This window comes from Myotis myotis, unplaced genomic scaffold (genome assembly GCF_014108235.1).
Source record: "Myotis myotis isolate mMyoMyo1 unplaced genomic scaffold, mMyoMyo1.p scaffold_m19_p_10, whole genome shotgun sequence".
Classification (NCBI taxonomy): domain Eukaryota; kingdom Metazoa; phylum Chordata; class Mammalia; order Chiroptera; family Vespertilionidae; genus Myotis; species Myotis myotis.
The window spans coordinates 5,673,585-5,700,866 of NW_023416314.1; the positions used below are offsets into that span (position 1 = coordinate 5,673,585).

The 27,282-nt window shown below is 41.7% G+C and overlaps 1 protein-coding gene across 4 annotated transcripts; it reads right to left on the minus strand.

Moving 5' to 3' along the window:
- Nucleotides 1-688: 688 nt before the first annotated feature.
- Nucleotides 689-25,400, minus strand: PPP2R1B (protein phosphatase 2 scaffold subunit Abeta). 4 transcript variants are annotated; one of them, XR_004970298.1, is made up of 16 exons: nucleotides 25,253-25,400; nucleotides 24,375-24,465; nucleotides 23,872-23,972; nucleotides 19,230-19,295; nucleotides 18,823-19,055; nucleotides 18,383-18,530; nucleotides 14,218-14,373; nucleotides 13,894-14,008; nucleotides 13,437-13,507; nucleotides 12,947-13,081; nucleotides 11,763-11,936; nucleotides 8,302-8,362; nucleotides 4,603-4,757; nucleotides 4,110-4,252; nucleotides 3,380-3,491; nucleotides 689-2,990 (listed from the first exon to the last, which is right to left on the minus strand). XR_004970298.1 is itself a non-coding variant. In XM_036324316.1 (16 exons), the coding sequence occupies exons 1-16, from the start codon at nucleotides 25,364-25,366 to the stop codon at nucleotides 2,974-2,976; spliced, it is 1,872 nt and encodes a 623-aa protein (XP_036180209.1). In that variant the 5' UTR covers nucleotides 25,367-25,400; the 3' UTR covers nucleotides 689-2,973. The 4 variants fall into 4 exon arrangements, 3 of the variants coding, with proteins under 3 accessions (XP_036180209.1, XP_036180210.1, XP_036180211.1); XM_036324316.1 differs by having other exon boundaries at nucleotides 3,380-3,471; XM_036324317.1 differs by lacking the exon at nucleotides 19,230-19,295 and having other exon boundaries at nucleotides 3,380-3,471.
- Between the last annotated feature and the right edge of the window lie 1,882 nt (nucleotides 25,401-27,282).

The window sequence follows — 27,282 nt, forward strand, 5'->3', positions numbered from 1 at the left end:
ACAGGAAATCACCAACATAGCGTCACAATCACAAGGAGAGCACTGCCATAGCTACGACGGGGTCCAGATGACGTTCTTCTTCCCCTGGAGGTCCAGGCACTATCTTGAATGCTTAGGACAGCTCAGAGGTTAGCATGCTGCCTATTGTGAATCAGGACAAGTTGTCCAGCAGAGACCCCAAGACCATGCATCATAGTGGTCAAGCTGTGGTCGTTCCATGAGCTGAGGTCTGTCAACAGGCCTGGTCAGAAGTCACACATGAACCAGCTTATTCTTATGAAACACCATGCATCTTCGGGTTCATACCCACTTGGCAGCACAGAGAATTAAGGTCTGGTCTCTCAAATCTGAGGAGTAAACCCCACACAAATGGGAAAGAACACTGAAGTGAATTCCACTGTTGAGGAGACATTTTTATTGACATAGGTTGTATGTTTGTCTCTGCTTCCCTTCCCTAATCGACCAAACAACTGATATGAACTGCCTGGGATGAAAAAATAACAGCAGGCTATGTTAGTGATTGCACCAATCCAAATGGAACTGTTGCCTAAGACAGGGGATGGAGAAGGGTCACATAAAGCTAATTTCTTAAGAGCAGTAAGGTCCTTTCATTTGTGAATGGGAGAATGAGATGCAGTCTGATACCTTTGATGACTTGTTCCATGAACACAACATATCAGAGGACAGATTTTAAAAATTCATTGAACACATTTTTATTGAGTACCTACTATGTACACCAGATACTTCTCTGGGTGCTGGTGACACAGCAGACAAAAATCCCTGCCCTTACTGAGCTCCTGGAGCTTACATTATAGTGACAGCAAGAGAACCTGTGGAGAAAATGACCAAGTTAGCAAAAAAAAGACCACTCCTCTGAGCAGTAACAAAAGGGATTCCCTACCATTTAAGGCAGAAAGACACAGTGAAGTCCCTAAGAAGTCATCTAAAAAGGCAGGGCCTGCTGAGCTTCCTGACCCATGTCTGAAAAAACAAAGGGTTCCCCTTTGCCCTAGTCTTGGGGTAGAAGGTCAATGCACAGGACCCCCAGGGGGCACACAAGGGCATTTAAAAGTCTATCCCAAAACCAGGACATTTCCAACCAACCAGTATTTCCAACCAAAGAATAAAGCAGTGGTTGTACAAATTTGTTTCAAGAATGAAGACAACAGCCTCTGAAAAATGAAATTCAATGAAGAAGAAACATAAACTACAGGTAATAATAATAATAAAAAAAGGAACCATGAAACTAAAATTAAGATGTTTACAGCATAATAGTTTAAGATATAAAATGAGACTGTATAAAAGATTTTTGCTTAGGAAAAATATTTAATTCTTAGCCCCAAAAGTAATAAAATATGAAGTTACTATAAGGTAATTTGACAATTTTAAATGCAGGCAATTTCTGATTCAAAATGTTCTGTTTTTCTACGGTAAGACAAACTTGAAAGTAATTCACTCAAACTTGGTTTTCAAAAAACAGAATAGGGTGCAGTGGGTTTAAAAGAGGTTGTGAATAAAAGAAATAATTCCAAAACCAAAATGGAACAAGCGAACTACCTAGCAAGGCGCACTGAGAAACATGAGCTACAATAAAGCTTCACTGACATTCACGAGAGACGAGGTGAGTTTGAATAGGTGACAATGTGAATAAATTTACATGGGGATATACTTAAATTCTCCATGAAATACAAATGTATGTATTTTAGGGATAAAGACTAAATTGTATCTAAAAAAAAAAAAAAAAGTGGGGGCTCATAAAAATCCTCATGGAAAGTATTTAATGTAATTGAAAAGTGATTAGTAATCGGTGTACTAACTGGCAAAAGGATACTTTTTAAAGAGAGCTTCAAAACAGTTTTAGTTCGGATTCAATAGGCTTCCTTACAAACTATTAATTTGCTCCAGGAAACCCTTCCTTCAGCTTAACTAGTTATCTTAAGTTCCAGGAAAAGTTAGAGGTTTTACTGTAAAAGCAGAAAAAGTTTTCAAATGATGATTCCAGCATCATCCATACCAAAGAAGTAATAATGAAATTTAGTTTGGAAAGCCATAGCAAGGACCAGATGTTAACACAGCTGGAAGCAGAATGAGGTTAAGCGCAGGAAATCCTCACAGTATTATACCAGTCATTCCTTTTCTCATTAGAATTACAAAACTGCAATCTTACAATGACACGGTAGAACTACTGCTTATTCGAAGGCACTAAATTTTAAGTTTCTCAGCAAGGAGAGAGAGAAGTATTTTGAACACAGTGGTATAAGCTGTGGAAATTCAGTTTGGATTTAACATTACACATTAGCAGCAATACATCTGCACATCAGGTTTCTGAGTGACATGATTACAGTCAAAATAAGGCAAAGAAAAACCAGAACAAACAACACATGAACTCTGAGCTTCCACATTCCCCTTTCATGTAAGACACTGACGCAGACCATCATTATCCAGGAAAATGTGGCTTTCACTACAGTTAAATCTCGATGTGTCTCCCAAATAGAGGGTTTATAACATAAGTTATTCTAAACCATGTACATTTAACTTTGGAATGATGAACAGACACACAGCTACAAGCAGACAGCAAGAGAATCACTCCACTGAATGTCTGGGTCCCAACCCATCCAGCCCTGGTCAGGACAGTAAGTGGCCAGGCTGATGGAGCTGTGAGGGTGCAGGAGCCGAGATAGTGCCCAATAAATCCCTGGAGACAATCAAGAAACGACTGTACCGAGTGTCAGGAACTGGTCACAAACAAAAAGAATGGTGTATAATTATCCCAACAAGGAAGACAAGCAAAAACAATCCCTTTACATCTTTAAAAAGAATCAAGTCACTGAAATTTGATTTCTTGGAAGCTGTTGCCATTTGCTTGGATGAGGTCTTGAAGGTTTTCCATTTTTTTCTCCATCCAGTTGAAGAACACATTGACTAGAAATCTGTGTTAAGAAATTAGTAAAGTCTTTTCCCTCCTGCTCCTCATCATGCCAACGCAAGCACTGGAAAATTCCAAACAGAATCAAGTTAGTGGCACAGAAAGTTCATGAACTACCTATGTGACTATTGAGCACAACAGTTATCCAAAAGCAGGAGACTGAACTTCTCATTGTGGTCAGTTTTTCTACTCTGTCAGGCTAATCAAAGTTAAACTTTAAAAATTGATTAAAATCCAAACAAACTGTTCTTACTAGTGAAAATCACATTCCTCCCCATCCCTACACATGGGGCTGAGAAACGGCCTGCTCAGTGGTGAGCCAGGAAGGGAAGAAGCATTCCAGGCACTCAACACCCTCCCGTCTCCCATATGCTTATCGCCTTGCCCACTTAACGTCACTTACACCCCGTCAACCAAAGCAAAAGCTGCAAGGCAGACAACAGAAGGACATACCACTTATAGCTTCCTGTGCGAAGTATTTGACATCCATGTCTTCATCTTGGCCTAACTTCTGCAGTACCGGTTTAACTTCCTCCTGCAAAGCACTGAAATCCAACAGTATTATCTGTGAAAGGCAGTCTTCTGGGTCAGAAAAATGTTTTATGGTACATATGCTCTAAGGTAACTTTTTTTTTTTTAAATCCTCACCCAAGGATATTTTTCCACTGATTTTTAGAGAGTGGAAGAGAGAGGGAAAGTAGGAGAGAAACATCGATGTGAGAGAAACACATCGATTGGTTGCTTCCTGCATGTGACCCAACCAACCAGGGCCTGGGCCAGGGAGGACCCTGCAACTGAGGTAAATGCCCTTGACTGGAATTGAACCTGGGACCCTTCGATTTATAGGTCGATGCTCTATCCACTGAGCCAAAGCAGCTAGGGCTCTAAGGCAATTTTTAAAGTTTAAAATATAAAAATCTTTTAAAACACCTATAAGTTTGGCAAATACTAAATAATATCTAAAGTTCTCAGCAGAAATAGCTTCAGACAATGATCTCCACATATATGAGTTTAAATATAAAAGATTGGACACCTGCAAAAATGGTTATTTTATTATTTTCTTTAAACAAACCCACACCTTAGGTAAAGTAAAAATCACCGAATTTATTTGTAACCATTACTCCCCACTATCATGTAATATTTTTAATCTACCTTTAAAATAAGAATAATATTAAAATCTTACTCAGTATCTAGAATTGGTCCAATTTTCTGTAGAGATTTGGCCACATTGAAACGGACGTTCGCCACTTGGTCTCCTGCCATTTTCAATACAATAGGCAGCATCTGCTTAGTAGTTATTTCCTGACCGCAGGCTTCAGACAGTACCTAGAAAACACTTTTATTTGTAAAATATCCCCAAATCTAAAGAGAAAAATTAATACTTAATAAAAAAAAGTAACTGGCCAACAGGAAAATGTTTCTAGTTTGAGCACTAAATGAGGAATACAAGTAGAATTCAAAAAACCCAAACAGAATTAGAGCAGAATTCACAACTGACTTCACTACTATAGATTTTAACATGGATTGAGAGCTGACATTTTTCTCTCATCTCTTAACTATCCAAAGAAATCAATAAGAAATACATTCCAAATAGAAGACAATATATTCAGAATTCAGGAACACAATCTTGAATAACTGCTTTAACGCCTGAGCAATAATAGCTGTGTAATACTTACATTAATGCAGAATAAGGTTGTCATTCTATGCAAATAATTAGGATCATTTGCCATGACTAACACTTTGGGAACGATGGTATTTTGGGCCCACTCTGTACCAAACTTCTGAACTAGTTTCATGAGGTTGTTGGTGGCAGCTTCGCGAATGGCATACACTGCAGGAGAGGGAAAAACAAATGCTGCTCACAGTACAGCACGACCTAGTTTACGTACATCATCAGCAAAGGCGGGCCAAAATCAAGATTCTGCAAACACACTCCAAAGTCAGCCATGCTGCAGTGGCATGCGGTCAGCTACAACTCACAAATACACTGATTTGGTTTTACTACAGTTTCAAAATGTGTAATACGTCCAAGGAAAAAGAAGGTAAGGAGCTCATTATAGGCATCACTAATTAACAAGTATCAGTGCCTACTATATGCTGTGTGTAACAGGAAAAATACATGTATTTCTCCTCAAGATCATACACTTAGAAAAATGAAAGCTACCATACTCCAAGTAGTCACATGGTATAAGACTGATTATAATAAAGTGTGAAATTGTGTAAAGATTGTGAGAGCTGTAGCAGTTGAGAAGAGAGAACAGGAAGCTCTAAAAAGTCTTTTGGAAATAAGAGAACAGGAAGGTCTAAAAAGGCTTTGTACTGGGCCTCAGAGATTAGAGAGGATTTGTGTAAGAAAAGAGAAGAGATGGTAATTCCTAGAAAGGGTAAAAAAATTTACCCGGGACACAAAGGAGATAGCTGAAATCTGGGAAAACACGAGGCTGGACAGGTATAGGAGACCCAAAACACAGAACATCTTGAAAGGTACACTGAGAGGTTATAAAAAATAAATTAAAAAAAATAAAGATGGGCCCTAACCGGTTTGGCTCAGTGGATAGAGCAGGGGTGGGCAAACTTTTTGACTCGAGGGCCACAATGGGTTCTTAAACTGGACCGGAGGGCCGGAACAAAAGCATGGATGGAGTGTTTGTGTGAACTAATATAAATTCAAAGTAAACATCATTACATAAAAGGGTACGGTCTTTTTTTTTTTTTTTTAGTTTTATTCATTTCAAACGGGCCGGCGGGCCGTAGTTTGCCCACGGCTGGGATAGAGCATCGGCCTGCGGAATGAAAGGTCCCAGGTTAGATTCCGGTCAAAGGCATGGACCTTGGTTGAGGGCACATCCCCAATAGGGGGTGTGAGGGAGGCAGCTGATCGATGTTTCTCTCTCATCGATGTTTCTAACTCTTTATCCCTCTCCCTTCCTCTCTGTAAAAAAATCATTAAAATATATTTAAAAATAAAAAAATAAAAAGATGGGTTTTTAAAGCAAAGCTGTCACCTGGTGACTAGTGTGGTACTTTAGCAGGACTACTCCAATAAAGCTAAAGGGAGACGACAGCGAGGAGGTAGTTTGGCGGCCACTGTGGTCATCTACACAATAGCAAATAAAAACTTCAGATCTTCATGCCTGTTTTCCCTTAAAAATGTTTATGTTGAGAAATGTTAAATGTCTTCTGTGAATAAATGTACCTGCTTTAACACTTAATAATTCCCTACAAGCCCTGGCCAGGTGACTTGGTTGGTTGGAGTGTCGTCCCATGCATCAAAAGGTGGTGGGTTTGATTCCTGGTGAGGGCACATACCCAAGTTGTGGGTTCGATCCCTGTTTGAGGCACATACAGGAGGCAACTGATCGACATTTCTCTCCCATCACTGATATATTCTCTCTCCTCTCTCTCTCTCTTTCTCTCTCCCCCTCTTCCTCTCCAAAACCAATAAAAATATTTATTTTTTTTAAAAGGAAAGAATAATTAAGTAGAGAATCTTCTGGGATGTCAGTCTCACTAATGTTAAATATATATCAGAAATAACACAAACACTTTTATTCTAAAAAGAGAAATTTCTTTCCTATGATTCACCATATTAAGATTCATTTAAAAAGAAAAAAAATTAGGCCACAGAAAGGTAACTTTAAAAAATAAGAAAAATGAAATAGTCCTCAAAATCTAGTTTGAAAACACTACTATTATCTAAATATATACGCCTTTATGAGACTTGCACATTTTTCATACCCCTCCTCTTCACACTCGTAGCCATATGACCTCCCATATGATCCAAATATGCCCTTAACAAAACCACCTACATGTACAAGCAGACACAAATATTCCTATCCTCCCAAATATCCAGACACAAGCAGCTGCAGAACAAAGATACACTCAGTACATAAAGTATACATAAGATGCTGTGGAACACAATGCCTACTATATGCACCAAAATATGGAACTGAAGCTCATAGGATTATGTCACGACCTCCCTCATGGGCCCCACCTGAACAGGTCTCAGACTATACTGAAGATGCCAGGTCTGGACTGGACTCAGTGACTGTGCCACTGTATAGCTCCTTCTCTGTGTCACTCAAACAAGCCACGTAGCCATTTCTTCCCCATAGGCCTTTCATCTGATTCCAGTCTCTGTCCCACCCAGACAGCATGGTCAAGCAGAAGACCTCAAGATGAGTATATGTAGCCCTAGCCGGTTTGGCTCAGTAGCAAGAGCGTCGGGCTGCGGACTGAAGGGTCCCAGTTTGATCCCAGTCAAGGGCACATACCTCGGTTGCAGGCTCCAGGGTGAGTGCAGGAGGCAACCAATCGATGTTTCTCTCACATCAATATTTCTCTCTGTCTTTCCCTCTCTCTTCCACTCTAAAAATCAATGGAAAAATACCCTTGGATGAGGATTAAAAAAAAATGATGCTGAAAAACAGACAGATAAGTAATAAAACAATTTAAAATCTCTGACTCCCTGACCTTGGGTGCTGGCGCCATTTAAAAAAAAGAAAAAAAAACAATGGAAAAATATCCTTGAGTAAGGATTAAAAAAAAGTGAGTGCTGGAAGGCGGTCCATCCTTGCTGCTTGACACAGTTGCTGCAGGGAAGAAACATCTGCGCAGCATATGTTTCAAGGGACCTGGTGTATATAGCATACTGTTCTTAATATGTTTGCTCACCTCCTTGGCACTATGTGTTTTAACCAAGGTCACCTCTCTGGGAAAGGTTGTTTCCCCAGGTAGGGATTTTCCCCTGAAGTTAGGGAGGGAATAAAACCCCTTAACTAAATGCCAGGCGGGTAGTTAATCACTTTAACTACGAACAATCACGCTTAAGCTACATAATCTTTACTCCCTGGAATGAAGAAACCTTTGGAATAGAAATTGACAGGATTAAAATCAACTGGTATAAATACAGATGTAACAAGACAATAAAAGACAGAACTTGGCTGGAGATCCTGGCTAGAGAACCTGGCTAGGCTGCCGATCAACTAAACACTGTCTCCGTGTCATTCCTTCTTCGCCGACTCCGTCCACACCTTTGGGGACCCCTGGACCTGCTGGGGCTGGACCCCAACAAGTGAGTATATGTGTATGTAAGAGTCTGAAAATAATGTAATAGAATGAGTAAGAAACAAAGCAAAGAGATTGTTCATGAAAAAAATAAAGTTTAAGACAGAAAATATTGGTAGAAAACAGAAACATCAAACTTGTGTTTCAGAGGAAACTAACTGGACTTTAATCACAGTATTTCTTCATCACTACACCAGGAAGGCAATCAGATGAGCCGTCCATTCTAAAAAAGAAATATATAAACAACACGGGATAGATGCGAAGACACGAACACTCCATAACAACCTGTTTTTAACTTATTTACTTACCATGGTCCACGAGCCAGGCCATACATAAAGAATTCAGCTTTTCATCAAAGAATTCCACACCCTATGGGTACAGACGATTCCATTAATACACATCTAACAAAATTTAGAAATCAAGATAATCTATTTATTGCACCAAAATAAACTAAAAGCTAAAAACCACTCGTTTCCAAATAAGCTGAATTCATGAACCAGCCAGAAAACAATTACCATGGAATTTGATTTACAAACTGTAAATCTATTTTATTGGATAGAAATAATAAACAAAGTAAGATGGCCCAGGCCCTGCGAAGTGGGAGAGAATCGGATGGTCAGGAGCCAGATGCGATACTGCAAATGATAGAAAGAATGCAGTATGGGCAGTCTGCCAAGCATTGTCTAGATTATTTGTAAAAAGGAACTACCCAGTAAAATATCTGTCAATAACATATTTTTTATTTTTCTAATTAAAAAATTTTTTCAATTACAGTTTACATTCATTCGATATAAACTTGTATTAATTTTAGGTGTACAGCGTAGTGGTTAGACAATCGTATGCTTTACAAAGTGTTCCCCTGGTATTCCCAGTGCCCACTAGCACCACACACAGTCATTACAGTATCACTGACTGTATTTCCTTTCCTGTACTTTATATCCTCATGACTATTTTTGAAACTATCAATCCGTACTTCTCTGTCAATAATATTAATAAGTCTCAAAAAATTTCCCTTTTTGGTTAAGATTATAATAAATCATTAAGGATGAAGAAACTGATATCAAGAAATACAGATATTTCCACTTAAATAGAATATTTCTAAGATGATGGGAGGAAGCAGAGGGAGAATAAAGCAGGCGTAACACTGCAGGTGACCCAGCAGAGTCATAGGTGGAACCATCCTGGCTCTTCCAGTTTAGCTCTTCCTGTCAACATTAGGCCACTCGAGCACAAGAGGGGACAAGCTCCGAGAGCTGATTTACACAGACCTGTCCCGTGGGGATTCTGTACCACGCAGGAGAATGCTGTGACAGTGCTCTCCTAGAGTCTCCCTTTTGGGATCTACATGTTTCTTTGGATCTAAGAAGTTCCTGAACAGCGATTATATAGTTCAAATAAAGTACTCTGAAAATAGTGATTTAATAACATAAAATGCTTTATAATAATAGATCATGAATAGGTGTTAGCATATACTTAAATCACTGTCAGCTCTCAAAGTTTTCTTTTTCATTTCAAGTTATGGATTTTTCTTTAAAAACTTTAAATTGAATTTAGAGAGCAGAAGGGGAAGAGAGATGAGGAGGAAAGGCGGGAGAGAGATGGGGAGGCAGGGAAGGAAGGAGAGAGGGCGGGGGGGAGGGAGAGAGAGAGAGAAACATCATTCTGCTGTTCCACATATCTGTGTGTTCATTGGTTGACTCTTGTGTGTGCCCTGACTGGGGATTGAACCCACAGTCTTGACATACCAGGACAAGGCTCCAAGCAACTGAACTACTTGGCCAAGGCTCTTAAATCTTAACTTTTATTTCTTGATTTTTGTGGTTTAACTTTACATTTATTCAGCATGGTCCATAAGCCAGGCCATATGTAATGTCTTGAAAGAATTTTATAAATTGACTACCTGATACAGATAAAAAAATAAAAATAAAATATATATGAACAAGAAATTGAAGTTGTATTAACAAAATGTTCATGACCAATGTGTATCAGCCCTGCCCAAAAGGTATGAGTCAGCCAAAGTCAGCATCTACTTGCTTCTATACTCCTCTGTGGAGCTGCCAACCTTTGCTGACCTCCCAGATCTATGAGGAATAGAGGTTTAAAAAAAAAAGTACTAAAATTCTCCCTCTCTTCTGCACAGTTGTTTCAGCCTTTGGCCAACCAGTTAGCCACTGCTGCTTTCCCTTCTGGAGAAGGTGACCCATGACAGTCACCAGTGAAGAACAAAGGATGACCCTCAGTGCTTGGGAGTGATGGGGAAAAAAGTGACAAGATGACTTCGCCTGACCCTTTTAGCTATAGAGTGATATTTTTTACATCCATTTTGAAGAGTGGGACACTTCAAATTTTATAAAACATGATGCCACAGATAATCACAAGATGCATTTAAATATACCAAAATTAGCAATACAAATTCAGTGGTCCAAGAAAGTAAAAAACTAGATTCCATATGGTTTGATCTGAAAGGAATGGAAGTGGGGTGAGAGACGGGAAACAAACTGCAGTAATGTTAGCTGTAAACTGACATATTTTGAGCTTTCTCTAAAAATATTTAGGTATTCATTATCTAATACTCGACAAATGCTAAGTGCCTGATTAATGCCAGGCACTATAGTAGGCACTGGCAATCAAACACTAAACACAGTCCTTACCTTAAAAAAGATCACCTGTCTATCTTCCCAACTAGTTCCCTCGCCCCCCAGGGATATTAAATAGCAATTTTTATTATTTAAAAATTTTGTTTTCATTTGGTTAGAGAAACATATTTAATGTAACTCCTCTAAAAATTAGAGCACATGATAGGCCTTGAGTTTTTTCTCCTCAACTAGTTTTTGACAGCCACACTGCACTGCAATAAATGCTACCAATAGGGTAATGGTATATCACACTTAGAACTATCTAGGGCAGTGGTTCTCAACCTTCCTAATGCCGCGACCCTTTAATACAGTTCCTCATGTTGTGGTGCTCCCCAACCATAAAATTATTTTCGTTGCTACTTCATAACTGTAATTTTGCTACTGTTATGAATCGTAATGTAAATATCTGATATGCAGGATGTATTTTCAGGGGTCGCGACCCACAGGTTGAGAACCGCTGATCTAGGCATCTATGAAAACAGAAAGGAAAGGATATGGCCATAAAACCCAGCACTGAAAATTTAATTAACATAACAGAGTAAAAATAACCATGAAACTCAAAAAGTAATAGGTAAAAAAAAAAAAAAAAGTAATAGATAATCTGATAATGTGGACTCTGGCCAAAATACTAGCATTAAAAACTTCAATACTCCTTTTCTAATCAGATTCCTCAACTCCCTTTTAACCAGAAAGCAAAAAAAGTAGCTGAGAAAAAAAAGCAGAAGCTAGGGGCATTTTGCTCAGTATTTAGGCAAGCAGGGAAGCTGCTCTGAGCAAAAATCAAAGCTAACTTATCTTAAAACAATACTCCTTTTTCCTCTCAGTTAAATATTCCTTATGTCACAGAGACATTAAATTACACAAAATCTGTTACATTCCAAGAAACATTGTTTTTATGGCTTTGCTTTTAGATGGTGGTGAGGTAAAAAGTGTCTCTATAATATAATTCCTTTCTGTTAGAAGTTAATGCACTAATGAAAATAAAAGCCATCTTACAAGCAACTAGGACCTACCATACTTAGATGTGTCTAAACGAACAAAATCATACAAATTATTGGGGCCTCCTACTTGGCACAATAAATCTGCTCAACTATTTGATGCTATCCTTCACTTCATGGAGCACACACACTCACCAGCTGGCCTGCCAGCAGTGGCATATACTCAATGATGGCCAGCCGGACCCTCCACTTGGCATCTTCAGCCAGCTCCACTATGGCAGGAAGAAGAGATTGAGAGAGCTGACGGATTCCAATCACTTCATTTACACAATCCAAATTGGAGATGATATTCAAACGAACTTCAGGACACTGCAAGTACACAAGCCCCAAAAGAACACATATAAAAATCAAGTTTTCTGTCCAATATTTTCCTATTGTCATGATGAGGTAAAAACTGCTAATTAAAGTTTAAAATAAGAAATTACTGACTCAGGTAAAAAAGTAAGTAGTCTTGGAAGAAATACTTAATACTGGGTACACAAATAACTCAAAGCACATAACTGTAACTGTTCTTAACTCTCAATAAAAAGTCTATACGATGGCCTTAGCTGGTTTGGCTCAGTGGACAGAGCGTCGGCCTACAGACTGAAGGGGCCCAGGTTCGATTCCAGTCAAGGGCACATGCCCAGGTTGCGGGCTCGATCCCCAGTACGTGGTGTGCAGGAGGCAGCCAATCAATGATTATTGCTCATCATTGATGGTTTCTATCTCTCTCCCCCTCTCCCTTCCTCTCTGAAATCAATTAAATATATATCTATGAAAAAAGTCTACAGGATGGTAAAGAGCATAGGCTCTGGAATCAAATTATATGCATTCAAATCCCAGATCTGCCAAGACCTTGGGTGAGCTATTTTATCCCTGTGCCTCAGCTTCATCTGTAAAATGGGGATAAGACCGTCCTCTAAGACTGCTGTGAGGATTACCGGTAATAATACGTGCCAAAGCATTTATGATCATGCCTGGCATATAGTTTTACTCAATAAATGTTAGCTATCAGTATAATGTTGATATTATATTTAAATAAAAGATACTTTTAAAACAAAGATCTATTAAGTTTGAAGAGAAGAAACAAGAGCCTCTCAGCAGGAATCAGACAAAGAGAATGAGGAGACATTTTTAAGTCTATATCTATGGCTCCTAGGCCCATTTTCTGGGGAACTTGCAACCCATATTCAAACACAAGGACTGTCACTAGTTTAAAATAAGTTACTTTTTAAAATCACATTATCCCTGTTTTGGGTTCTATTTTAGTGAAACCTCAAACCAAAACCAAACCAAATCACTGTCTATCAAGCAATAGAATTTATAGCCAGACTCACCTCATCCTTTAACTGAGCTAAAAAAAGAGGTAGAAGATGTTCAATGGTATTCTCTTTGCCCAGAATGGTAGACAATCCCATAATTACAGAAGCTAGAGCCGATTTGACATGTTGATTTGTATCAGATACTAATTCCTAACAAAAAAAAACAAAAAAAAATTAAAAGCCTTTCTTTTTTGCAAGACAACAGACACTTCCATACTATTTGCCAAGGAATTTAAAAAGACAGCACTATTTCATAGATTCGTTGATAATGTTTCCTCAGATCAACTGTCAGATAACACAAACCTTTGTGCCAACCAGCATTTTTCAGTTATAACGCACTACTAATAAGTGATAAATAATGTCACACATTAACACACCTATCCCATTCATCCCTTGTCCTCCATTAAACTCAAAAGAGCTTTAAGGCAAACAAACAAAAAAGAGGCAAAGTTTGCCTTCACATAAGGCAGAGGTAAAGCTAAAAGTAAACTAAAGTTAGGTTTACCTTTATATAGGGCAGCACTTGATTCATAATTATGGTCTCTCTACCTTCAATGGGCAAGTTCTCACAAAGTTCTAAAAGAGATAAATAGAAAAAATAATGCTTACATAGAACCATTTACAAGGAGCCAAATGAAGAAATTTAACCAGTTATATCAAGTTTCAAGTTAAATCAAATCATATGTTTAAGCAAAAAATCTCTAAGAAGTGACCCTTGTTCTAAATACTTTTTTGTCAATCTAGATGTCACACTAATCCAACGTGAAAAGGCATTAAAAAAAGAGAAACAAGGTAAAATGGGTGCTTGGTTTTAACTTGCATAATGTAACACTTCTATACAATAAAATCATCTCTATTTATTTGAAAACATATTCTAGAACAAAAATCATAAAAATTCACTGACATAAAAAAAATGCACCAAAATAAACAAGCCACCCTGCAACATAAACGGAATCCTTAACCTTTCACTTTGTGGGCAGCAGCCGCTCGGACTTCAGCTTCACAGTCTTTAAGTAGGTTCTGAAAGGCGGGGATGAGGTCATTTTGGGTGATTTTGGGACCCACAGCTTTCTGGAGCTATAAAATAATATGTACAGGTTTAAATGCAAACTAACAAAATAATTAATATGAAAACACAAAACAGTACAACTTCAGGTATACATTTTTGCCACAAACACTTCTGATTCATAAGAATTCAGAGACTTTTGGTACCACAGCAAACTTGTGGGTTTCTTGTTTTTCTTTTTCGTTAGTACTTAAAGAAAATACCAGTGCAATAATTTTACCTCTGAGAATTTGTCAGCTACCATATAGCGAACTCGCCAAGATTTATCTTCTGCAGCTTGTCGAAGTGTAGGCATCACCAAAAACTCAAGGTCATCCTGAGACAGTAACTGGGCAATACTGACACAAGCTTCCACAGCTAGGAGGCGCACTGAATCCTAAAGGAATAAAATTTATTTCTGTTAGACAATATTTACTGACAGTCAAAGTATATGGTGTGGGGGTGTGCTCTGAGTGTCATTTCAAAAAAAACACAGAAGCAAACCAACAATACCAGCGGTTGCCAACCGGTGGTCCGTGGACCACTGGTGGTCTGTGAGGTCCGAAAGGTTGGCGACTGCTCAACTACACTACATGCAGCTTCATGTGTCTGTGTCTGGAAATAACTGTTCTCTGACTGGAACAGTATGCCAAAGCCACAAAGGTAGAAACTTATTCTGTGAATGAACAGCAAAATAATTACATTGGCTAGTGCAGAGTTGTTGTTTTTTAAATGAAGTAAAAATATAAAGTGAAAAAAAAAGAACATTTTAATGATATCTTCAAAGCCTCACTCTAATAAAAAAGCTGAGAGAAATAATGAAAACTATGCTTATATAAGTTTATAACAGATCAGGACAGAGAATGAGAATAATAAGTAAGGGAATCATTGGGGAGCTGTTAGCAAAATACAGGTACCCCCGCTTCTCAAAAGTTCATTCTGCAACTTTGCTTTTATGAAAAACCTAGATTAATACATGTTTCCGTACCTGAAAGAAGCCTGAGAAGGATTTTTGCTTTTACAAAAAAAGGTGAAAAGCGAAGCCAGCATCCAGCATTTGTTTTGCAGGAGCCATTAGACGCAGCGCACCTCAAGCAGTGGCCCCACAGAGCTCCTTCTCAGGAGCTACACCCGGCATCTTAGCATCAGGATGCCAGCACCTTGAACTGTCTGTGCACCTGGGTTTTATTTTTATTTAACTTGTGCACCTATTAGCAAGATGTATCCCTAAGGTAACTGCTTCTTTGCTTTATGCCACTTTGGCTTACAAAAGGTTTCACAGGAACGCTCTGCTTTCAGATAGGGCAGCCTGTACTCAGTTTGAAGTAGCAGGCAGTAATAGGAATTGAGGTATAAGATGATGACTTGGAAAGAAACACATAGAAAAACAAAAGAGTAATTTAAAAAGTTGGATTTCAATGTTGAGAACCAAGGACAAGATAACTTTGAGGTAGCCAAGTCTGGGAAAACGCAAAATGAAAAAATTAGAAAGATAAGGAATGATTGAACTGAGCTTTCCAAATGTAAAGTGCCAAGTGTCAATGTGACACCTATATGTCCTTTGAGCAAGTGGGAATATACAACTAGACAAATCAATGAGAAATTAGGAACTGACACCACAGATTTGGGAATCATAACTATATAAGTAGAAACTGAAAATATGTAAACATAAGTGCACAGGAGAAACAGGACAAAGTCCTTTATATAACTACATATTTTATATATACACATATATCATACATATATGTGTACATATGTACACACATATACATGAAAGATAAGATGATTCCAACTTTCCAAAATATTACAAATTTTTAAAATTTCAGATCAACAAAAACTTACTATGTGCCCAAGACACTCCTCTACCCAAATGAACAGGCTAAAAAGGGCAGAACTAGGTCTTGGTAGCAGCTATAGATATTTTTGGATTCCCAAAATGATGCTAAATCAAGGGACTGCTACCATCTATGGAAAAATATACCAATAAATACTTGTTAAATTAATCAATTACTTCTCTTCCAGAACTGATTTTCTCTACCTCGGCAATGACACTACTACCCACCCAGTTGCTCAATCCAAAAATCAAGATCTTCTTGATGCCTCTTCCCCTCACCCAACCCAATCATAGTTCTACTAACTCTACCTCCATACCTACCTCCAGATTCTCTCCATCTTCACTATAGCTCCCTAGTTCACCACTGTGTATTGACTGGAGTATAGACAAGCCTCCTAACTGGTCTTCCTGTTTCTATTCTCACCCTCCCACCCGCCCTCCCCGCCCCCCCAGAACTGTAAAGTAAACCTTACAATTTAGTTTCCACCCAGAAGCCTCAATTACATCAAGTCACACCCCTGCTTAAAATCTTGGTGTATTCTCATTGCACCTAGAAAAGAAAACCCAAACTCTACATATCCTGGCCTAAAGCCCTCCAACCTCATCTTTTACCAGAGTCCCTTTCACCCACTAGGTTCCAACTGTAGGACCACTATCCACATGTGTCCTCCCTTGCTGGAGCTGACACTCTAGGAAAGGTCATGGCTGGCATTTTTCTTTCTTGTCTCAGTTTATGTCACCTCTTCAGTCCTTCTCTGACTAGCCAGTTTAGAGAAATGTCCTATAATCGCTTCCAATTGTATCACCCTACTCTATATTTGCATCATAGCATTTATCCCTGATATTTTGCTTATTTATCTCTTTATCACCTATTTTCCTTCAGAGCTGAGTAGTTACAACAGACTGTCTGGCCCACAAAGCCTTAATTACAGGGGTGGGTATGGGCAAATACAGAAAAACACATGCAGGTTATTATTACAATAGCTTCAATAACTCAAAAGAATGTCACACTGCCACGGTATATCTACTTTCGCCCACCCCTGTATTTACTACCTTGTCCTTTACAGAAAAAGTTTCCAACCCCACCCCCACCACAAGATTCAACTACCATTTTACAGGAAATATAGAGGACAAAGAAAATGTTAAATTATACTATAGAAAATGTAATCACCAAAATCCCAAATGAGGATTCTGTCCAATGTGGTAACCACTATCCACACCTGAAAAGTGCCTAGTTATAATGATAATTATTTTGGGTATATTGGGTTAAATACATCATTACAATTATTTTCACCTGTTTTTTACTTTTTAAAATGTGGCTACCAAAAAGCTTAAAATAGGTAGTTTACATTACAGATCTGTTGGACAATGTTTTAAACTATAATGTTTGAGTCATAAAAGTGCAAAGAGAAGGAAATAGTTAACTATCATAAAAGTCAAGATAAAGTGTTAGTCTTAAGGGGGTGGGCAGTGACAAGTGGGAAGTGAAGGAGGTGTTGTTGTGTTTGGGAGGCCAGAGAGGGCTTCTGGGGTAGTGGCTGTCAAAATTCTGTTGTTTCATAGGTGACAGCTACAAGATGACATTACCTTATAATAATTCATTTAAGATATATACTTTGTACTGATTTTTTTAATGTTATTTTAATAATTTTTAAAAATTCTTTGGAAGTAAAATTTATCATCTTTAAATTTAGAATCTAAAAATAAGACTCATCAGCATGTGCCTGGTGCTCTTGGTCCTGTCCACATTAAGTGATTCTAGAGCAGATACCAGGCAAATTAAAAACCCCAAAGGACTCACTCTAGTCCACAAACTCTGGTGTCTGATCCTCTGAAGCACCACACAGAGAGGCAGTACAGCCTCACTGTGAACGCCGTGAAGTGCTTAGATTCCAATCCCAGCTCCACCACTACTAATGAGGCAACCTTGAGCACGTTACTTCAATTTTCTGTGCCTCTGTTTCCTAAAATGTAAAATGGGTTATCTACCCCATGGGGCTGTTGTGAAAAAATGAATTAATTTATATAAACAACTTTAAAGAGGCCAAGGAAGATGAAGTACTGCATTTAGGTGCTTGCTGTTTTTATTATCATTGCTATTTCTACACTAAAGAAATCTAGATCCTTGGATTTAAAATTGCTATTATGTGAGATCATCCTATACATGCACACAGAGATGCAAAGGGCCAAATGGCTTTCCTAACATATACTCTGCTTGTTTATCTGAAAGTCAAAAATTCCAGGAATCCTTACCCTCCCATATGACAAGCCAGCCTTCAATGCACAAAGGTATGTTACCCCTTAATGCAACTTTGATCGTCCTAATTATGGATCCCATTTCCTCTGACTTCCCCCTTTCATAACAACTGCCAATGTAAGAGAAAATCATGGTCTGATTAAGAAAGAAACATAAAGACAATGAAATGAGTCATATTAAACTTTATCAAGGCCAGAATTAAGTATTAATTTTGCAAAAAGAATCCTAACATGAGAACCAAACTCTCCAAAGAAATACTTAAAATATTAGAGGAGAGGAGCATATATGTGTAACATAAATACTGAGTTAACTTACCTGTTCATCTGAAGCTAGATTAGTAAACAATGGAACAATTTCACTTTTCACACTATCCAATTCTAATACTTTTGCAAATTCGCCCAATTTGGAAGCAGCAGCACGTCGTACCATTGGTGTATCATCTGAGCACAAGGAACGGAAGTGCCTGGAGCAGATAAAATAATGAAGGTACTTCCTGTCAAATATCATTGATTAAATACTCCCTCCCCGCAACAACACAAACACAGCAAGGCATTTTTAGAGGTTTTCTCTTACAAACACTGTGATTAGGTTTCTACTCATGGAAGAAACAAAGACAAAACACTGGTATATTCAACATGACAATAAAAAGTGATGTCATCAATCTTATTATCCTGATATCAGCCACTTACTGGTAAGAGGGTGCTGTGTAAATTGTCCCAATAACCCCAAATAACTAAAAAAATACCATATCTTACTGTCTAATTTCTGCTTTGACAGCATTTGAAGCCCTGGGATAGCAAACGCTGAACAAACCACACGCAGATGTGCGAGACGTGAACCAATCCCCACTCGCTAGGCGTTTCACCAGAGGTACAAAATGAGCTTCCAGAGCAACAGGCGTGTGCTCCTGGGAGATCTGCCTCAGGGACTCCACAGCCTTGTCTCGAACCACAGTCTCTTCCACCGTTGCCAGACTTTCCAAAGGAGGCTGAAGAGACCAAAGAGGAAAACCAGAGAAAAAAACTTACTGAATCAGGTTGGATGCAGATTATCACCTTTTAAAGTGACTGAAGGGAGGTGGTACATGTAACCAGAATGTTAGCTACATCACACCAAATGGCTACTTTCAGTTCACACAGCGATAACATATGGTATGTCCAACCTGAAGACACGACTTCTGTAGGACAGCCAAGATCTCATGTCCCAGATGGCAATTCCCAGATGGTGTCTACAAATGACACAGTGGAGGGGACTTGACACAATATTAATATTATTGTGAGCTGAATCACTAGGTTTAAAAGATACATAGCCAAATTCAGACAGGTTCATCCATATTTATTCAAAAGTAGTGCAAAAACATGACCAACACTGGGCACCATAATAATATGATGACATCTCCATCAGGCCATGAGTATTATTCTACCATTCCTGGAGATGTAAGCAACCCATGTCCACTACCTCCACACAACTTATCCAACCTATAGAAGGCTGAGTACAAAATCACTTTTTTCAGAATACATACAGAATCTTTCCATTAGACAGATATGTAGCAGTAGTTTCTAACAATTAAGTAGAGTATAGAGATGGTAGCAATCCTTGCTTGCAGCTAAGAAACAGAAAAGATCAAAGGGGTTGCTCTGGTGTGAGATCCGTAAGTGACCATCCAGTGAAAAGTGAAAGCAGCTGGTTCCTTAAACTTCATCCTTTTGGGTTTGTATTTGGTCAGGTACATTCAGAATATGCCATGAGCTGAATTTGGTCATTTCTATAAAAACCATATTTAGAACTGACCAAAAGAGTAAAACAATTACGCCCAGCTGGAGTGGCTCTGTGGTTGAGGGTCAACCCATGAACTAAGAGGTCACCGGTTCGATTCCTGGTCAGGGCACATGCCCGGGTTGCGGGCTTGATACCCAGTAGGGGGCGTGCAGGAGGCAGCAGATTGATGTTTCTATCTCTACATCCCTCTCCCTTCCCCTCTCTCTAAAATCAATAAAAATTTTGTAAAGAGTGAAACAATTATAGTAAGTCAAAGGAAAGAAGCATGTCTACTTAATAATCCATTTCAAAAATTGTTTGAAACACTAAGGCAGAAAGTACTCAGCTTTTGCCTGGCCAGTGTGGCTCAGTGGTTGAGCATCAACCTACGGACCAAGAGATCACAGTTTGATTCCCGGTCAGGACACATGCCTACGTGTGGGCTCGATCTACAGTGGGGGCGCTAAAGGAGGCAGCCAATCAATGATTCTCTCTCATCACTGATGTTCGTATCTCTCCCCTTCTCCCTTCTTCTGAGAAGTCAATAAAAATATATATTAAAAACAAAAGTTTTGCCCTAGCCAGTTTGGTTCAGGGATAGAGCGTCCACCTGTGGACTGAAGGGGCCCAGGTTTGATTCCGGTCAAGGGCACATGCCTGGGTTGCGGGCTTGGTCCAACGTGCAGGAGGCAGCCAATGATTCCCTCTCATCATTGATGTTTCTATCTCTCTTCCTCTCCCTTCCTTTCTGAAATCAATAAAAAAATATTTTAAAAAAAACACCAAAAGTTTCCTTAAAAAAAGAAAAAGAAAAGAAAGTACTCAACTTTCATAAGAGGATTTTGGGAACCCTTTGAAAAGATAACTGCTTTCTTACTTGCGAAGGTTTTTCATGATCTGGCCATGCCTTCTGACCTTCTCTCATGCAATATCTCTCTATATAAAATCCTAATATGCAAATAGACCAAACAGCGAAACAACTGAACAACCAGTCGCTATGACGTGCGCTGACCACCAGGGAGTGTGTGTGGAACATGGTGGGCATCAGCAGCAGGCAGCAGAGCACAGAACATGGCAGGCGTAGGCCGCAGCGGGATGGTGGAGCAGGTGAGCGGGGGCACCAGACCAAGGCAGGGTGCCGGTAGCTGTCATCGGGGCGAGCCTCTGGTGGATACTGAAAATTCTTTGCTCCTGCGTGCTGCGGCCCTGCTCATACCTGTTGCCAGTGCCAGAGCTGCCGCTCGCACCCGCTGCTGGCCCTGATCGCCCCTGAGGGGCAATCGGGGCAGCAGCTGCCACTCGCACCCGCTGCTGGCACTGGCCCCAATCGCTTCGTGCAGTCAGTGTATGGGAGCAGAGGTGGCAGGAGAGGGGCTGCCAGCAGACAGGGGACCGGGGGCTGCTGCGGGAGGGGCCGGGTGGGGGCACAGAGGATAGGTCGAGACCCACCCTGTGCCAACCACAGCCTCGCAGCCAGTTATTTTCAAGGGAATTCATGCACTGGGCCCCTAGTCATAGTATAATCTCTATCACTACTACAGGATAAGGCCAAGCTCCTGAAAATTGCATGAGTTGTCTCTTGATTTAAACTCCAAGATCTTTCAATAAAGGATTATTATTATACTAGAGGCCTGGTGCATGAAATTCATGCTTGGGAGGGGTGTTGTCCCTCAACCTGGCGGCCTGTATCCTCTTGCAGTCCGGAAGCCCTCGGGGGATGTCCGACTGTAGTCCCACTTCTAAGCAGTCAGAGAGACACCCTTAGTGCTGCCACGGAGGTGGGAGTGGCATGTGCCACTGCCACTGTGCTCTCCAGCCATGAGCCCAGCTTCTGGCTGAGCAGCACTCCCCGCCGTGGGAGTGCACTGACCACCAGGGGCAGCTTCTGCATTGAGTGTCTGCCCCCTGGTGGTTGGTGCACGTCATAACAACCGGTTATTCTGATGTTCGGTCAATTTGCATATTATCCTGTTATTATATAGGATTCTATCATTGAGGATAGAGAAGAAACAGGAAGACAGGTTCCTTGCTTGAGTGGAGTTTATATTCTAATCGAGGAAGACAACAACTAATCAAGAAAATGAGTACTCTGAAAAAAACTAGAATATGATGATAAGCGATGACTGGGAGGCAATTCAGGTTGGGTGGTCAGGGAAGGCCTCTTTGAGTAAACAGACTGAAGTTGATATCTGAATGACTGGGAGGGAGCCAGTCACAGGAAGCTCAAAAGAACATTATATTAGAGGGAATACCTAGGGCAACAGTCTTAAAGCAAGGATTTGTAAGCTGAGGTAAAGCTATGGCAGGAATATGGATATTCTGAGAGCCATAGCAGAAGTGATGCATCTGCGGGGTGAAGAGTGACATGTAAGGTGGATGGGAGGCAAGAGTAGATGGAAACTAGTTAGGAAGTAATCTAGAGGAAAAATCATGTGATATGAAAAGACTAGAGGAAACATGAGCTAGGTAGTAATAGGGATGGAAAAAAGTGGATTGATTTGGAATATATAGAGAATCTACAAGAGTTACTAATGAATTAGATTTGGAAAATGAGGGAAAGAAGAGTCAAGAATGACTTCTAGGTTTTGGCTTGTGCAACTGGGTAGGTGGTGAAGCCATTTACTGAGATGGGACAACTACATGAAAGACATATTTTGGGGAGAAAACAGAGTTCTGTCTTAGGCATGTTAAATCTGAAATGCCTGTTTGATATCCAAGTAGAAAAATCACAGGCAGAAATAGAGACAGATATATATATATATATATACACACAGACACACATATACATATATATATATACATGGAATTCCATGGAAAGGTTGGAGGTAGAGATAGAAATCATGAGTCAGCATCATATAGACAGCATTTCAGCCTTTAAGCATACATCCCTATCTTGTCCAACTGTGGAATTCCTAACATCCTTCAAAACCAAGTTCAGACATCATCTACCAAGAGGTTTTCCCTTATCACTCTGGACTAATAATACCTTTCTATTCTCTATTACTTGGATACCTTCTATGGACTTCTATTTTTCCATCTAACTCTGTACAGTAATTATTTGTTGATACATAAGGACAGAGATCTCATTCCATTCACAATGGTCTTCTTTAACATCAACACTATAACTTCAGTGCCTGATATCACAGGCTCTTAATAACTGCCAACTAAATTGAACTGAACTCTTCAAATTCACAAAGTAAGTCAGAAGTAAAAGTTATGCTTATAATCAAAGACAGAAAGTTTATATATATATATATATATATATATATATATATACATACATACATATACTAGTGGCCCAGTGCACGAAATTTGTGCATGGGGGCGGGGTCCCTCAGCCTGGCCTGCACCCTCTTCAATCCAGGACCCCTCTCACAATCTGGGACCTCTGGCTCCTAACCACTCACCTGCCTGCCTGCCTGATGGCCCCTAACCACTCTGCCTGCCGACCTGCTCGCCCCCAACTGGACTCCCCACCTGCTGGCCTTCTCGCCCCCAACTGTCCCCCCTGCCGGCCTGCTCGCCCCTAACTGGACCCCCTACCAGTCAGCTCACCCCCAACTGTGTCCGTGCCCCCCCCCCGCCCCGCCCTGATCACCCCTAACCGCCTCTGCCCCGCCACCATGGCTTTGTCCGGAAGGATGTCTGGAAGGTCTCCCGGTGTAATTAGCATATTACCCTTTTATTAGTGTAGACAAATGTTTCCAAAGTCATCATATTACTAGATGAGAATTAAGATTTCCAACTTCAGGGATGGGGTGCGAGGAGCATAAACAGATACAAACAATCCTTCTCCCAAATTCTAAACTAACAAGTCAACAGAGGCAGACAAGAAAAGAGGAAGAAGTTCTTATATACATAGTCAGAAAAACTAAGAATGGGTTGGGTTCACTGAATCCGAAGTGCCTACAATATTTGTTCTCTCCACAGCTAACGCTGGGACTAACCATAAGATCTGCATTAAAAATGCTGCCGTGTGCCTATCACCAAACAATGAACCGTTTGTATGCAGAAGTTCTAGAAGGAGGGTAGGCGAAGATACTCACCAGCAAGCAGTGGGCAAAGTCAGGTCCTCCCACCAGGCCGGTGAAATTTCCCAGCTGCTCAGCAAGAGCTAACAGCACCTCATCTTCATCATAAATTGTGTCTGGAAATGACAACCACCCCGTAGGCATCAGCAAGGACAGCCAGCCCCGAGCTGGACCCGCAAACAAAACTCAGAACAGCCTCAGTATGTCACTGGATGGTCCTGTCCTGGCCTAACGGTGGTTTCCTCCTCCTCCATCCAGAGTCTTCCTGGATCTGTTCTACAGAATGAGCTGGAATCTCACAATCCCCTATCCGTTGCTCCCCTGTTGGGTAAACAGTAGTTACTGCCCGAATACGCGCAGCCAGGGCACAAGATGCTCCACCCTGTTTCTTTTGCACAAAAGTGTCAGGCTGAATTTAGTGCCCAATGCCATGGCTAACCCATCCTCACACACCCAGTTTTGAAAGCAACCGGAAGATGGTGGTGCCCAGGCCTTTCTTGAAGCAAAAGTGCACAGACCTGTGAGGAAAGGCAGCAGCTCAGTCCGCGTCCTTTCCACTCCGAGCGCCAGGGCGATGGTCGATAGCTTCTTAATGCTGTTGAGGCGGAGCTTCAGAAAAGAACACAAGAAAACAAACTACAGAAACCAAAGGCTAAAGCTGCAAACTGGCGAGAGAATGGCACCCCGGGAAGGAGCAGGAACGCCTTCCACTGAGATTTCATTCCGAGGAAACTCGGGGGCAGGGGAACGTGGCTTCATGAGCCCAAGGAAGGGCTCTTGGGAGAAGGGAATGAGAGCGGACGGGGTACCCAGGCCGTGGCCACGTTACAAAGAGCTCGGCCGGGGGGACGCGGGCGACGGGCTGCCCGCAGCCCGGCCTCTCCAAGGAGCGTTCCACCCGCGCCGCCCCACCGGCTCCGCCGGGTCCGGCCACGCCGCCCGCGTCCCACCCGACCAGCCGGGCCAGTTCCCGGCCCGGAGCAAGGCCCCGACTCACCTCACTTCAAAGGGCCCTTGGCACCGCGCAGCTCCCCAGAGCCCCGCCGCCCGGCGCCACCCCGCTCCCGCTCGCTCCTCCTCCAGACCCCGGCCCAGCGCGGCGCGCGGCGCTCCGTCCGCACCGCCCGGAAGGGGCGCCCCGGCGGGAAGCCGGTTCTTCCACAACCGCCCGGCGAGACGCCGGGCCTACGCCTTAGGGGGCCCGGAGGAGGGGTGCCGGGGAGGTCCCCGGGGGTCGGGTGGAGGTCCTCACGGGGCTTCCTCCTCCTCCCCCTCAAGTTTCTGCTTGAGTCCAGCTCTTTGAATCCCGGGCCGCCCCCCTCGCCGCCGGCCTTCCCCCTTCCCTACCCGCGCGCCGGACCGAGCCCGCCTCCTCTCCCCGGCCCAACTCCAATACCTGCACGTCCTCATTACGGAGCTCATCGATTAAAACCGCGATCGGGTATAGCGAATCGTCTCCGTCTCCGCCCGCTGCCCCCGAGCCGGTCCCGGGCCCAGCCGCACCCGCCATGTTCTTTCTCCTCAGCCTGCTCACCGCCGCCCGCCCCGCGCCCCGGCCCCGCCCCGCGCCCCGGCCCCGCCCCGCGCCCCGGCCCCGCCCCGCGCCCCGGCCCCGCCCCGCGCCCCGGCCCCGCCCCGCGCCCCGGCCCCGCCCCGCGCCCCGGCCCCGCCCCGCGCCCAGCAGGCTGGGCTGTGTCCTGCGCTCCGGCTCCGCGCGGGTGGAGGCGTTGAGGCGCTGCTCGGCTGGTGGCGGTCTCCGCCCGGCCCCCGAGCGGGAACTGTAGGTGTGAACGCCTGAAGAAAGACTGACTGGGGAAGCGCAGGAAGCTCCCGCATCCTTTCTCTGGGCGAAGGAAACAGGGGCAGGGATTCATCCTGCTCGTGGTGGTCTGAAGCGGTCGGGAACGACCTGGGTGGGTGACCTGCGCTGTGTGACCTCTTAGGACTCAGACGGACCAAAGGGGATGCCCAAGGCCAGGAGGAAGAAGATTTAGCGCCTCCCCGACTTCATCCTGGCCCTGCGCCACTGGGTCTCCTACCCTCCTTTCCCCACTAGAACCCCTCCACCTCTTCCTTCCAGACTTGTATGTCTGGCTCCCGCTCCGCAGACAAATAACGAGGGCGGCGAGAGAAAAAGAACAGTGCTGTCCCAACTCCCAGGCAGTATTTTTTCCGCTTTCTGCATGCAAGCTGTTAAAAACATGCTGCTCTCTTGTTTTTGTGTTTCTTTTCAGTTTGGGACTGGCATGGTGCCTTCTGTTGTATTTTCTTCCTCCCATTTTTTAGGTCTTTAACATGCCTGGAATCCAACAATCAAGCAAAAGTAGGGCAAGCTTGACTCCTTCCAAACTGGTACAAGAAAGGCTCAGCCAGCTCCCCTGAACTCCAAGAGTCAAAGGCAGCAGGGGGCGGAGGTGAGGGCATGGGATTCTTTCTTACAAAACTTCATGGAAAGTTTTTATTTACCCTTGTGAGGACAGCACAGCATTACTAGAATGTCCGGTCTTTTCTGTTTGTTTTGGACTATACGCAACTTGGAGTGATAATTACATGTGGTGATCACAAGCTCTAAAGTGGGATTAATAAAAATGTAAAATTATTAATAAATGCAACTTGGGCTACTTTTTTTTTTTTTTCAAATGTGGGGGTCCTGGAAGTAAACACAATAGATAGGAAGTTTGAAAGCAGTGCAAGTCTGGGGACCAATGGACTTGAACAGTATTTCTAAAATTAAGTCTGTGGATGTATTCTCTAGGGTTTTCATTTTGACGTTTCTTTTGGATTCACATAGCATATTCTGCATTACTTGAATGACTGCTGTATAGCCTGGTGTTGCCACACGATTTCGATACCTACATTTACTATGTGTGTTTCAGTGCTGCTTTTATTGTTCTGGGATAAGAAGAAAATAACAGTGGTAGATTTAAAAGGAAAGTAGTATTTTCATTAGCAAAATGAAAGCCAAATGACATCATGGGACTGTACTGTCCCAGCAGTGCTAACAGAAAAGTGAAAAAATAGAGGTCACGTGGTGGCACTTTGGATGCAAAGGAAGTTGAACTTTCAAAGGCAATCCCTTCAAAGGGATGATTTAGTCTCAGCAAAATACTTCATTTGTCATGTTAAACGACTATACTATCAACATAGTGTTGGTTTTGTGGTCTTATTTGTACTTCATTTGTAAATCTATTTTTTATGTTTTAGTTGAAGAAGAACTATAAATAAAAGAACATTGTTTCTACTTTTTATTTGTAAATTTAAGTAACATTGTAATAAAAATAATTTAAGTTGACAGAGCTTGCAAGATTTTTTTTTTCTTTAGAAATGGATTCAAATACTATACAAGTTTGAGAAACAGAGGACTAAGAAGCTTTTTGATTTAGTACTTTACTAGTCAGAAGATCAGAGAGGGTTCTACTTGGTTTG